The following is a 13,787-nucleotide window of genomic DNA, read 5'->3' as shown; positions in this document are numbered from 1 at the left end:
TCAATATAAGTAGGTAAGTGAGACACATCCTTATATAAATACACATAGGTATATATGTGTGTGTTTCAAAAGTTTTGGTGGGCGAACTTGCTTTTCATCTTTGGCAGCATATGAAGGAGGTCCATTGCATACAAAATCCGGAACAATAAAGACATAATCATGCGTGAACTGCAAGTAAATAACATTAGTAAGGACAATTTGGAAAGTTCTTGCTTTTTTTTTTTTGTGTTGTTGGAATTTGGATCAACCGTATGTGTATAATGTGTTCATCAACTTTAGGTATTTGATCGGCTTATTGCATTCAGTTATTTGGAAATCAAGACACTTGGATGTCTAAATGTCACAACACTTTTTTCATAATATAATAATTATAATAATAACAACTATTATTGTTGTTGTTATTATTATTAATTTGTAGAAATAATTTGTTGAGTTGAAAAAAGCTGATTCCCATTTCAATAACATCAATTTTTTTTAAAAAAATAATTGATGATTGATAGCAATGGCAATTTGATGGTAAAATGATTCGTGAAGATGCTAATACATCATCAAAAACGATAGTTTTTTTTCCATCTTGGTGGGTTTTCGAATTGCTGGAATATATATGTACTTAAACAATGGCCAAAAATTTAATTCTCTTACCAACATCTTCTCACTCGAGTTTGTCACACTCACACATGTCTTTCTCTGTATGATTTACATGGCTAACATAGTTTGTAGATTATTACGTTAATCTGAAAGTTTACTTAGTGCACACTAAAATATATTGGTTGCATATTCCCACGTTTATCGGTTCATTATCTTAAAATTTGTAAATATATCATATGATATATGTTAAATAAAAACGAAGAGCTAGTTCCTAGTTCTTCTCGCTAATAATTTAATCACTAGACTCAACTGCTTATCCAAGATTCCTTTTTTTCTTTGCTATGGTCAATCATTAAAAAACTATGCTTATACACATGATGACATATTTTGTAAAGATCCTTCCATAATTATAATAAAGATGCAAGAGTTGAATTAGCCTGTAACTAATTTATGCACGAAATCAGCACTAAAGAGACAGATTGTACTGACATACAATAANACACACACACACATATATATATATATACACACACACATATATATACATCATTGTTGTTATTTTAAGTTACACTATAATCTTTTTATGGGTTTGGGACCATATTTTAAATTGTACTTAGACTATAATTAGAAAAACTACAACGAGGATTAACGTGACACGAAAGCAGAAGCTAATTGGTTCGTGATGGAATGTTGAAATTATTAAATATAGCCGGGGACAAACTAATTAGGAGCTGGTTTATTTTCTAGTTAGTTGGAGGAGTAATATTCCGCATATCTCGTGTCACTTATGTTTTAATAGAAATTGACATTATTAATTATGTCGACGATTTAAAGACTAAAATTTTATACCGTAGAAGAAAAAAATACTTTCTCGTGACTGACGTATTATAGGTAAACATTTTATTTATATTTATATCTACTGATAGTAATTAAACACATTGTTCACGCTCATTTATAGTTATCACAAATGAGAACACCACGGGGTTAAAACAAATTATATAACCACTCACGTATGATATTGGATAAATATTTAATGAATGGCATATATCTAAATATCATTTATAGTTTGTTTACCCAAAAATGAGAACACCTCTATTTAACAACTAATAATTAGGTAATCATCTAAATTGACCACAGCTTGTTCAATAGATCGGATGATGATTGATGAGATATTATATTGAAAGATAAGGGTTAAATAATTATTTTTTAATTTCAGATATGGTAAAACTTGAGTTAAATACGAGTTGACGATGTAAAGACGGTACATATTGTCCTTCACAACAAAAGTCTGTCTAGGGGGAATGGGATGTTACTCATGCTAGGGCATTACCGCGAAAATGCATTTAAGAGTAGATATTTATCAAGATATGTGAGATTCGTTGATTTTGTATGTGTTATTAAATATTGACTCTTAGAACCTTGAGGATAGTTTGAATGAAGGCAAGTCTGAAATTGGAAGTTTATCCTTGATTTTGCCGAAATGAACAAGTAATTAACTATTAATAAACAATGAAGTTCGTTGCAGTCTTCCAAGAATAGCTAGTTAACATTCTATTTAATTTCCCAACAAAATCACATTAGCAAAATCCAAATTAATATAGCTTTTGACCACTGAATTAAATCTGTAATCCTTTAATCACTGCGACTCTTACGCTGACTACTGTATTTCGAAAATAAGAAATTAAATTAATGTTTCCTTTCTTCCTTTTCTCATTGTGAAAAAAATCTTTACTCTTGCACTCCATATTTTTTTAAAAATCCACCAACAAAAGTAAAAAAGTATTAACGTGGATGGTAAAAATGGAGTGACCGTCGTAAAATGTGAAAACAATGTTGTGGAATTACCAGATTATCCTCGCAGGTTTGAAGAATTTACAGATTAAACCCCGGAAAGCCACCTAAATAGTTCGGTGATTTCTTCTCCGGCACGGTTCGATTCCAGATCGTCGGCATCGATTACGGTCTCGCTGCGACGGCTGCTACCGGAGAAGAATCTTCCAGAGCTTCTAAACGACATCGCACGAGAGGAAATCGAGATCGAAGCAAGTCTGTCAACGTATTCCCTCAGCCAGTTCCTTCCACCGCCGGCGACATCCCCGGCCAAAGTGTCCCTCGGTATGTCCGTCACTGGGATTCCGACAGAAGCTTCGTTTTCGACCGATATACAGTCAGAAATTCCTCTTCGATGAGTAGTGGACCCCATGGATATCGCCAATCCGTCTTCAACGATATACTCGAAGGAACCTAACGAGTACGACCGCTGCGCTCCGTCGCCGTTTTCCGCAGCTCCGCGACGGCGGCTGATGCTCCCGATCTCAATCCGGAAACTGTCGCCATTCCCGCTTGCATTCCTGAAGCTGTCAGTGCCGCGATTTTCGGAGGAAACGATTTTATCCAGAACATCAGCATCGGAGGGGAGCACGGTGGACCTACAGAGTGGGCACGTTTGATTGGAGACGATCCACGTGTCAATACAGTCGGCATGAAACGCGTGGCAGCACAGCGGCAGCAACCGCAGCTGATCATGAGGCTCAAACTTCGATAAACAGACAGCGCAATCGCCTCCGGTGAGTGCACTACCAGTGACGGAGCGGAAGGTGAACAGTGGCATGGAATCGAGCAAACCATTCGGCGCCACGTGACATTGCTGACCGGGAATCGGGCCAGATTCATCACGCCGCTGAACGACATCATCATCCGGGGCCGCAAATGTCCGGGAGGAGCGGTGGAAGCGCTTGGAGAGCAATCGGAGGAGGACGTAAATGGAAGCGGAAACGATGATGGCGGAGGCGATGATTATAACAACAATCACCGTCGACGATGAAGAGGCGTAGGATGAAGACGGCGACCAATCCCTGTTTGATACTTCTTGTTGATTTGGTATCTGTGTGATGACAGTCTCCGGAGTGGCTGAGCCGTCGTAAACGACGGCGAGTGAAGGCGGAGGCGGCGGCGGCGGCGGCGACGAAAATGGAGCGTTCATGGTGGGAAAAAAACGGGACTTAGAGAGAGAGGGGAGGAAGGTGGGTTTGGGAGTTAGGCCATTTTTAGAGAGAGAGAGCAATGGGAGGTTTGAGGAATTTATTGCAATGGAGGGGAGGGAGTTGGGTTGGGTTCAACGGTGAAGTTAAGGAAGGGGGGCTTGTGTGTGTTGAATGAAGCTGGGGTTGTCACGTGACCGGCCACGTGTTTATTACACTTACATTGTCAAAAAATCAAAATACTACAAAGCTACGGAAGCCTTTGTCGTGGTATGTTTCCATTTCTCCTTAATATACCAAAACTAGTGCTTTCCGATTTAAAAATTATATTATAAATAAAAAGGTTTAAATTTTTTAGAGATACATCCGACATATTTTTGTTTTAAAATTTTTCTCAAAGTGTATAATATTTCATCTGTTTGTTTAAAGTTCTTTTGATATATTACTTTAAATTTAATTGTAATTTGTAATATGTTTCAGGGTCCAAATCCACCATATATTTGTTATTTATTGATGTAGTAACGCCATAATTTCTGGCAAGAATTCAATAAAATCGTGAAATTTAGGAAAATACCATAACAATAATACAAGTGAGTGGACGGAGCAGAGAGTTGCGCGTGACTGAGCAGTATGCTGCTGCGGAAGGGTATATTGTTTACTTGTTTAGATTCAAAAGGAAAATAATGGGGTTTTGCCATTTTTGGCCATTCAATTGCAATATTTGGACACTTTTTTCGCCCTCCTGATTTTGAGTTTGTTTTCCTCATTTTCGGTTTGTTACGGCATGAACTAATTTTCCCCTGCTATTTGCGTCTCTTAAATACATACCATACACATACATGATTATAATGCTTCTTCGTCGAGCTCGTGTTTGAGTTGGTGAAATCGAATATGATTTAGGATGTTGAATAGTATTTTATCGTAAAAATAAGGTGGCATGAGTTATTGGTTTTAAATAATGGTTGCTTTCGAAAGAAATTGTTGTTTCAAAATACAAGAAACTTTGAATTTAGGATCTTGAATAGTATTTGTAAACTTACTAATAAGACGTCTTAGGCTTGTGGGTGCTTCGTGGCAATTTTGGAAGATTTTTCGCGTTATTATTACTAAAACAGGGGTTATTTTAGTGTACTTTCTTACAGACATTTTTTTATTTTATATATAATAATAGTTTCAAAATTAACATTTTTGTGGATTTTTTTTATCGAGCTCACATTTATTTTTGAAACCAGCGTTTCGAATTTATCTTTTGTGGAGCATTTCCTCTTGATAATAAATAAAATGTAAACAAATATATGTATTCAGTATTTGTTTTTTAATAGTACCTCCCGTATCTATATTGGGGGAGAGGAGACAATGGAATGCATAGAAAAAAAACATCCGTTGCTCGCTAGATATAAAATTTTAATTGTACGCAGTCGCTCAAATTTGTGCAGTTTTACGAGGGAAATTGTATATACTGGTGGGATCGGGTTCGAACAATTATAATCGGGTACTTGAGATAGTGGGTGGAGAAAAAAAAATTCTATTGTGACCTAGATAATACCAGATATCCGATAATCAGGACCTGAATAATGTCGAATATCCGATAAACCTATTATTTTAATAATATTTTAATATCATAATTTATAACAAAAAATTATAAATAGAAATGTCTTAAAATATATAATATAAACTGTCTAGTAGTTATATTTGTTTAAATAATTAGTGAAAAGTAATTTAATATTTAAAAGGATGATTATATTTAAATTTGGGTTCCAAATTTAAGAATATGGGAAAATTAAGTTGTTGGTGGAGTTTGAGAAATGAAATATAAAAAATTTATATGATTTTTTTTTAAAAAAAAACCATAGTTTATATCGTTTTTCGTATATGTATATGAATAAAAAGAATATGTTGCCTTTTAAATTTGGTACACATGTGCAGATCTGAGCCAATATTAAAACAATCACTAGCCCACTTTCCCTAGCACTATCCAGAGTCCAATCCCACAACCCTTAGCACTGTCAGGAATCCGAGCCCACCAAGGGGTCGGGAATTCCGAGCCTAGACGCGACTGAAGGATATGAAGATATTCTCGTTAATAGATAAGGGTCCCGATAAATACGAGATTCGAGTAAACCTAATCAAGATAAGTCAAATGTCCTAACCGTCATTGAGGTAGAGTCCTAGTGTTTGAAGTCTCCTATCTCAGGTAGAACTCTATCTCAGCAGGAGTCCTACTCTAACAAGATAATTAATTTCTTTCTTTTATAAATACTAGGTATGTGCTGCGGTTTTACACTATCACATTCGCTTGCCTACTTCATATTAATATATTTCTCTCCTCCTTAAGTTTGCTTCCCAGAATTCCGACCCGACCCAATCAGCTGTGAAGATTTAAAGATCCGCTCTCTAGACTGAACTCGAGATAAAATTCTGGTACCATCAAATTACATGTTTATAAGACATTTTGTAAAATCTGTACTCGTGTTTTAATGCCGACCTCTTATTTTGTTTTTTCTATATATTTAAAATTTTCGATTTTAATATTCTATTTTTCAATTTTTAATCTTAATCCGTCATCTTTGTTTTTTTTACAATTTCAGACATTTTTCTGACGTACAAGCCATGTGGTGTTGATTGAGATGTAAATGAATTAAGCCACTTGCGAGCTACTTGGATCTCGATTCGATAAAAAGATCATTTGATATCGTTTGTTAAATTTATTGAACTTAACTCAAGCTCGAGCTTAAGAATGTCAGGCTCGTAAGATTGCAAACATGTTCATGAGTTAAAGCTTGGCTAGTTTGTTGGGCCACAAATTTTTGTCTCACGTTGCTATTTATTGAAATGTAAGCTTTTGAAATCCTATAAAAATGAGAGCAATACCCTTTATATTATCATATATTAGTTGGTTTTTTGGATAAAAATACTCAAAGAGCTCTAAAACGATATTGTTTAACTAGCTCGAAAGGAGTTTGTTTAACAAGCTCGAAAACGAGCGTGCTTAACGAGTCGAGTTCGAGCCAAATTAATTAAACATGATAAACGAGCTATAATGACTAGAATTGTGAAGATTAATATATATATATATATATATGTGTGTGTGTGTGTGTGTGTTGTGTGTTGTGTGTGTGTGTGTGTGTGTGTGTGACAACATACCAATGTATCAAAAAATTATATATAAGAGTAAAATACAGTTTTCCATTTTTTGTTTGAGGAAGTACAGTTTTCCATTTTATAAATTGCATTATATGTTAATTCTAAACTAATACTCATAATCAAAATACATTAGTGATTGAAACTTAAATTTTAGTCAATAATATCATTCTGTTCATTTCCATCACAAGTCACACGAGATTTAAAAAAATTTCATTCTGGATGTTAGTTTAAAATTACCATTTACCTAGCATAAGCAATAAAATTATTCATCGTGATCTTTTTTGACATTGAACAAATGTAGTAATTCTTTTGTAAGATGGTCTTATGATTTTTTTCTTTTGTGAGACGGTTTAATGAATTTATATCCGTAAGAAAAGTTGATCTGATCCATATTTACTATGAAAGTAATACTTTTGATATAAAAGACGATTTTTTATATATAAATTAGGTCAAATTAGATATCTGTTACATAAAATTAATATGTGTGACAATTTTATAAGAGTTTCCGTGGAACAAATGTTGAAGATTTTCATTACATTATNGTTATAGGTTAACCTAAACTCGAATCAATGCTATAACCTAAAGTGGCACAGCATCATGTTTAAATTATACGTACACTGCTACCACCAAATAAATGATCATAATTAATAATAATTATATAACCACACGTTATTGGCTTAAAGTCTCTATTGAATTATTGAAATCGCATTAAATTAGAATAGCGGCATTGCAACGACAACTAACACGGGCCATACCTAACTCTAATGCTAGTTATATATATGTTTAAAATATGGAATTTATGCATGTTTTTATTTATTTTGCTATAGAGTTAATAGGTGGTAGGCAATATCCAGTGCTCCAACTTTATTTTATGACATATAATTACTTGATGAATTATGTTAAAAATTAAAAGATCAATTATATGATTCCTCGCCATTAATTAAATAATAAATAATAGGACTATCACACCAAAAACTGAGCTAGATAATAACAGATAGACTTTCGATACTGTTCGATGTTTACGGTGTAAATGGCAGTGTGTTTTGGGACAATAGTGAAAATGGTATTTCAAGTTTGTTTATTTTAAGTTTTGGTTATGTGGTTATTCAAATCCAAATGTTTTGTTGTGTAAGTTAGGTTGCGTTTTGGTTTTCTTATAGAAATGCTGATGTGACGCAGTATATGTTCTCATTTCTCGGTGTTACATCAGTATTTTCAGCGTCATGTCATCATTTTTCGGTGTTACGGTTGTACTCGGGAAAAAGATGGACCAAAAATCAAAACTTGATATAACTTAAAAGGCCAAAACCCAAATTTGGCCACTAACAAATTCAAAACACAAAATAGGTAAACTTAGATAATATTTCGATTATTTTCCAGTATATTTTTTAAGAAACTAGTATTAATTTTGAAATGTTTTTTATTATATATATAAAAAGCCCAATTTATTCGCTGAAATATCCTTTCATAAAATTAACAGAGCTGTATAGCAGGCCTAGGCGAGTGGCCCATGAAATAAAAGACCTAGTAATGGGTCTGGGCCTGGTTCTCTTTAAAACATTAAATTTAAATTAATTACTAGGTGCAAATTGCGATGCCAGAGAGCTAGCCATCTCCTCCCCACTCAAATCTCCACCATTTCCCCATTCCGACTTGCGAACCGAGCGATCAATTCACGAAATCAGCCATGCTCAGCCGTGCCATCACCGGCGTCTCCCACCACCGGCCTCTCTCCACGGAGGCTTCTTCGGACGAGCTGTTCATGGCGGCCTGGAGGCGAATAATGCCCAACATGGACCCACCCAAGACTCCATTGTCCTTCATGCACCCTCGCCCGAATGCCCCTTCGCTCGACGCCATCCCTTCGAAGCTCACTGTCAACTTGTTGTCTCCCTACTCTTCTCTCTTCTTCAATAAACAGGTTAATGTCCTCCCCAATCGAAACCGTTACCGCTATTTGGCATTTTGTGTCGATTATATTTATAATTTTTCTATGCCGCGACTGTGATACCACCTTGATTTTGGTCCTTTACGTTGTTGATTCGCCATTTTAAGTGATTTTTCTGTTCCAGAGACCCAGTTCTTTCTTAGTCTTCTGTGTTATGTGCTGTCTTCTGTCATTGATTGATTTAATTTCGCATCTTTCTCGCTTTAGTTGTCTTTGGAATACTTATTTTTATTTTAATCGTTGATGTCTTGTTTTAGCTAGCTCTTCATGTTGCACCATTCTTTAATATTGGCAAGATTGATGTGGATTGTTAGAAAAATATAGAAAAAATTATTCAGAAGTTCACATTACCTGTTTGATCTCCCACTAGTCATATGTTTATTTATTTCTGGAGATTATGTTTGTATTTGGATGTTTGTACGGCTTGATGGCCACTGTTTGATGCAATGCCAGAGAGATGGCTATCTAAAGTTCAGATTAGTTCCTTATGAAGCTTCTGACCGGCTCAAATTTGATTTAATTCGAATTTGGTATTTCAGAGATGAAAATGAACTGAAGAAACTGATTTTATTATTCAGAGAAGAGAGAGTTCTGATTCATTTGTACATCTGTTATTTATACACAAGTATGCCAACTATCTAACCAATTGATAAACCGACTAAAGTCTAATATCTAACTACTGAACTATTAACTCTAATATCCCCCCTTCAAGGTGGAAGGTAAATGTTCTTTACAGACAACTTGGACATCAAATGCGGTAGCGTTGAAAGTGGAAGTGGCTTCTTGAACATATCGGCAAGCTGTAACTTGAACGAATGGGCAATAGTTTAATTGAACCATCTTTGAGTTTTTCTCGTATAAAATGACAGTCGATCTCTATGTGTTTGGTGCGTTCATGAAATATAGGATTAGTAGCCAGATGGATGGCTGACTCGTTGCCACAAAAAACAGTGGTAGGTATGGAAACAATGATTTGCAAATCCTTGAGTAATTGAATGAGCCATATAACTTCATTAGTAGTAGTTGCTAGGGCTCTATATTCTGCCTCTGTTGACGATCTGGTGATTGTCACATGCTTCTTGGTTCTCCATGAGATTAGAGCATCCCCTAGAAAGACACAGAACCCGGTGACTGACTTTTGTGTATCAATCTGCATCTGAAAATACTTGCAAGTGGATGGTAGAAGAGGTTGTAAAGAACAAACCTTGACCAGGATTGGATTTGAGATATCTTAGAATATGATGTGTCGTCTGCAAGTGAGAAGTTCGTGGTTGAGATACAAATTGGATTAATTTGTGTACTGCAAAGATGATGTCTTCCATTGTCAAAGTGAGGTAAAGAAGGCGTCCAATAATGCGTCTGTATTGCGTGACATCTACCTGTGGTTCACAATCAATGATAGTAAGTCGAACCCTCGATTCCATGGGCACAACCGTCGGTTTGCGAGCTAGGTACCCTGTGTCTTCAAGTAAGTGTAAAGTGTAATTGCGTTGAGAAGATCGAACTATTTCGAGACCAAGAAAATTTTTAGATCGTCCAAGTCCCCGAGTTTAAACTTGTTGGAGATCCGACTTTAATTCTCGAATTAAATGAGAAGGTTTTGCAATGATGATATCATTGACATCTACGGTGGATCGACCAAGCGGCAAGTTCCTTGCAGATGAATTTGTGTTTGATATGAATTCAGGAAGAAAACACGATGCAAAACTTGAGACAACGATCACCGATAAGAAATTGGATCCAAAGATCGCTGAGCATAGAACTGAGATGAAGATCTCCGATCAGTAGGACTTCGTGGATCGGAGATTTGATGTGCGAAAGCTTTTCAAACTGATACCTTATTACAGAGATAAACTGAACTGAAGAAACTGATTTTATTATTCAGAGAAAAGATAATTCTGAATTCCTTTGTACATCTGTTATTTATACACAAGTATGCCAACTAACTAGCCAACTGATAAACCGACTAAAGTCTAATATCTAACCACTAAATCTAATATCTAACTACTGAACTATTTACTCTAATATTTGGGTTTACGGAGCTCTGCTCGACATTGTTCTATATATTTTTGAATCGGGTTGAGTCAAATTTATATTTTATATCTCTTGAGCAGCTCGTAAAATTTGATATATTTATTCATCTTTTATAAAAATTTATAAAATTAAATATGATCACGAGCTCAGATATTTTCTTGATATAGTTAGATGGTTTATTCGAACCAAATGAATTTTATCTTGAATTCGAACTTTAATTTATCATACCGATATCTCAACTTAGTATGTTTTTTGAGTGTCAAATAGGATAAAAAATCTCGAGCTTGAACTCAATGATGAAAATTAGTTGTGGTACTTTACTTGATTTGTTTCATTTTCACCTTTAGTCCAATAAAGCTTGCGGTTCTGATCAAGTGTGGATCCAGGAATTCGAGATGGAACGAAAGGGAGTAGTGAAAACTTGCAATTTTAGAAAGTTTACATACAGAATTTCAGAATCTTTTTATCTTATAGGTGGATTATCAGACACCTCTCCTACTAGATGAAAGTTTAACCTCCATTGGATGAGGAGTTTGATATATAGCCTTCGTTTGCTAATCTTTGTTTTTATTATATGTTCGAAGGTTAATTTGAGAAAAAAATAATAGTGGGTCATATGTTAAAAAATGTTTGACCAAGGTCAAGTTAAAATTTTTGCAAGATAGAAATCTGAGGCAGCCGTTAGTTTCATCTGTCATATGAGTAATGATGAACAGGCTTGAGGTTTATTCGTGTTTCTGTGAAAGGTTTATGCCTGCATGAGTCATGCTTATTCCGGCTTCTGTTACTTGGATTGGCCATTTTTTCTTCTCATAAATTTGCGGAGTCATATGTTTACAACCTGACATTCTTTATGCTTCTATCGCTATAGGTGGACATGGTCAGTGTACCTGCCACGTCAGGGCAGATGGGAATCCTCCCGGGACACATATCGTCAATATCTGAACTAAAACCCGGCTTACTCTCCGTACACGAGGAGCACAGAATGACTAAATACTTCATCAGCAGCGGCTTTGCCTTTGTTCATTCAAATTCTATCACTGATATAATTGCAATTGAGGCTGTGCCAATAGAGCAAATTGACCCATCTTGTGTTCTAAAGAGACTTGAAGAATTTAATCAGAAACTCAATTCAGCTTCAACTGATATGGAAACTGCTGAAGCCCGAGTTGGGATCGATGTGCTTACTGCTTTACATTCTGCTTCTCTGAATAGCAAATAGATTCTTAATTTTTCAAGAATTGATTACTAGTGAAAATAATCTCATGAACAGGGATGCCGAACAGGAAGTAGCCGGGTTATGGATGAAATTTAATTTGTTGTTGAACATATTATGTGGTAGCTCGTGACGCTTGCCTCTCTGCAATTCTAGCAGGCTATTTTAAGAAAGAACTTGAGAGTTACCAGCTTCTACAAATTTATTTTCTCCGAGGTATGCTTATTTTGGTACTCTTTTGCTAATCCTTATTTTTCATTCGTTCTCGAACCAATGATTTTAATGTGCTCGCGACATGGCTCAAAGGGATTTCTTAGGTTTTGGTACCCCTAGGTTTGGTTTCTTGACGCTCTACTTGTCTGCAGACGGCAGTTTTTGTTGAAAAAACTTGATTCTATTGTTACTGCACTTATTTAGAGCATTTACTGCATCGGTTTCACACTTTTTAAGAGATTTGACAAGTTTGATCTGATGTAGGAATTTATTCTAGAAACCGAGATTAGTCGTTCGGTAAATGTGGAAGATATTGAATTTCATGCATGATTTCTTGTAAGTTTTAACTCGCAAATTTTACTGAGCTTTCATACATCATCTGGTTTTTTCAATTCTCGAGAGATTTTGGCGTGAATTATTGTGCCTCATATGTTTGATATAACCCAAAAAAAAAAAAAAAAACCCCTTTTTTCCACATATTCCATACAGAGTTCTCTTATTATTGGATACAAATGACATTGACATCCAGTCCTAATTGGAAAAAAGAATAATGAAACTATATTTTATTTCGTTATTTTCATCATTTCTGTTTCTTCTCCAAAAATTTTTATTCATAAATTACGCACTAAATACTGTATTATTGCGTGTGTGTGTATGTATATAACTATTAGTAAGAATCAGACAAATGGTATCTCGGTCTGATTTTTTTGTTTGTTTGTTTTTATTTTATCATTTTATTTCTCACATAATTAGTTTTTACAATTATGATGAAATTTCTCTTATTTAAATATAAATTAAATTAATTATAAAAATAACTATACATGCATTAAAATATTTAATTAGTCACGAGGCTTGTCAAGTCAAAATTTTTTTTAAAAAAAAAAAAAAATTGAAACCGTGCATTTAATTAATTTGTTTCTTGCGAAACAAACACGGCATTTTAAAAAACTAGGGTGCGTAGTGCGGCCTGTCGTCTCGGCCTTTATTTCATTGGCGACCTACAAAACACGACACCTCACAACAACATAAATTTTAGCAATTATGATTAATCAATATTTTCTTTTTTCTTTGGATTTTTATTAATTGGTTTTCATAACTGAATTTAAAAAAAAAATCTAAGGGTGAATATTGTTGTATAAATGTTCTCCTATTCCATCAAATTCATTAATTACGATTTGATTAATTCGTTTTTTTCTGGTTAACAACCAAACCGGCCGAATGCCTTGAAATTGTGCTTTGATGATGGACCATAAATACCTCAAATTTATTCGGCTTTACGAGTTAACGCGTCTCATCGACACTTTAGGGGATGCTTTTGGAAAAATAGCGTCATTGCAAGAAATACAAGGGAAAGTTTCGAAAGAGGCTTGTTAGAGATTAGATTTCGTGATTCTTCATTTACTTTATCAAGTTTTCACCTTTTTAAAATTTTTTGAAAAAAAAAAAACAAAAATAGTGTAATTTTTTTTTAAAATATGGTCATAAAATTTGTACAACAAATATATATGTATCGACCCCCCCAAAATTAATTTATACGAGCCGTTTTAGATTAAAATAGTAAATTATTCAGAGCTTCGCTGGTGCCATCTAGTACTGTCTCATTTACAATAGGGTCCACTCACTTTTTTTTTTTTTTTTTTTTTTTTTTTTTTTTTTTTTTTTT

The 13,787-nt window shown here is 34.7% G+C and overlaps 2 protein-coding genes across 2 annotated transcripts; one reads left to right on the top strand and one right to left on the bottom strand.

Annotated features, from left to right (window-relative positions):
• Window positions 1–2,132: 2,132 nt before the first annotated feature.
• Window positions 2,133–3,674, bottom strand: LOC140960251 (E3 ubiquitin-protein ligase ATL4-like). The gene has a single exon (XM_073418453.1). It carries the CDS (start codon window positions 3,569–3,571, stop codon window positions 2,468–2,470), a length of 1,104 nt encoding a protein of 367 aa, XP_073274554.1. The 5' UTR covers window positions 3,572–3,674; the 3' UTR covers window positions 2,133–2,467.
• A 4,632-nt stretch (window positions 3,675–8,306) lies between these two features.
• On the top strand, window positions 8,307–12,358 carry LOC140970669 (ATP synthase subunit delta', mitochondrial-like). The gene is made up of 2 exons (XM_073432493.1): window positions 8,307–8,634; window positions 11,567–12,358. The coding sequence occupies exons 1-2, from the start codon at window positions 8,401–8,403 to the stop codon at window positions 11,915–11,917; spliced, it is 585 nt and encodes a 194-aa protein (XP_073288594.1). The 5' UTR covers window positions 8,307–8,400; the 3' UTR covers window positions 11,918–12,358.
• The last annotated feature ends 1,429 nt before the right edge of the window (window positions 12,359–13,787 follow it).

The sequence above is a fragment of the Primulina huaijiensis genome, chromosome 2, assembly GCF_012295235.1.
Source record: "Primulina huaijiensis isolate GDHJ02 chromosome 2, ASM1229523v2, whole genome shotgun sequence".
Taxonomy (NCBI): Eukaryota; Viridiplantae; Streptophyta; class Magnoliopsida; order Lamiales; family Gesneriaceae; genus Primulina; species Primulina huaijiensis.
Note: the sequence above shows the minus strand (reverse complement) of the source record. Positions and strands in the feature narration are given on the sequence as shown.

Excerpts from the sequence above, each read along its gene's own strand:
- LOC140960251 (XM_073418453.1), bottom strand. The coding sequence starts at position 3,571 with ATGAACGCTCCATTTTCGTCGCCGCCGCCGCCGCCGCCTCCGCCTTCA.
- LOC140970669 (XM_073432493.1), top strand. The coding sequence starts at position 8,401 with ATGCTCAGCCGTGCCATCACCGGCGTCTCCCACCACCGGCCTCTCTCC. Across the intron at positions 8,635-11,566 it reads CTCTCTTCTTCAATAAACAG|GTGGACATGGTCAGTGTACC; the intron begins GTTAATGTCCTC and ends CTATCGCTATAG.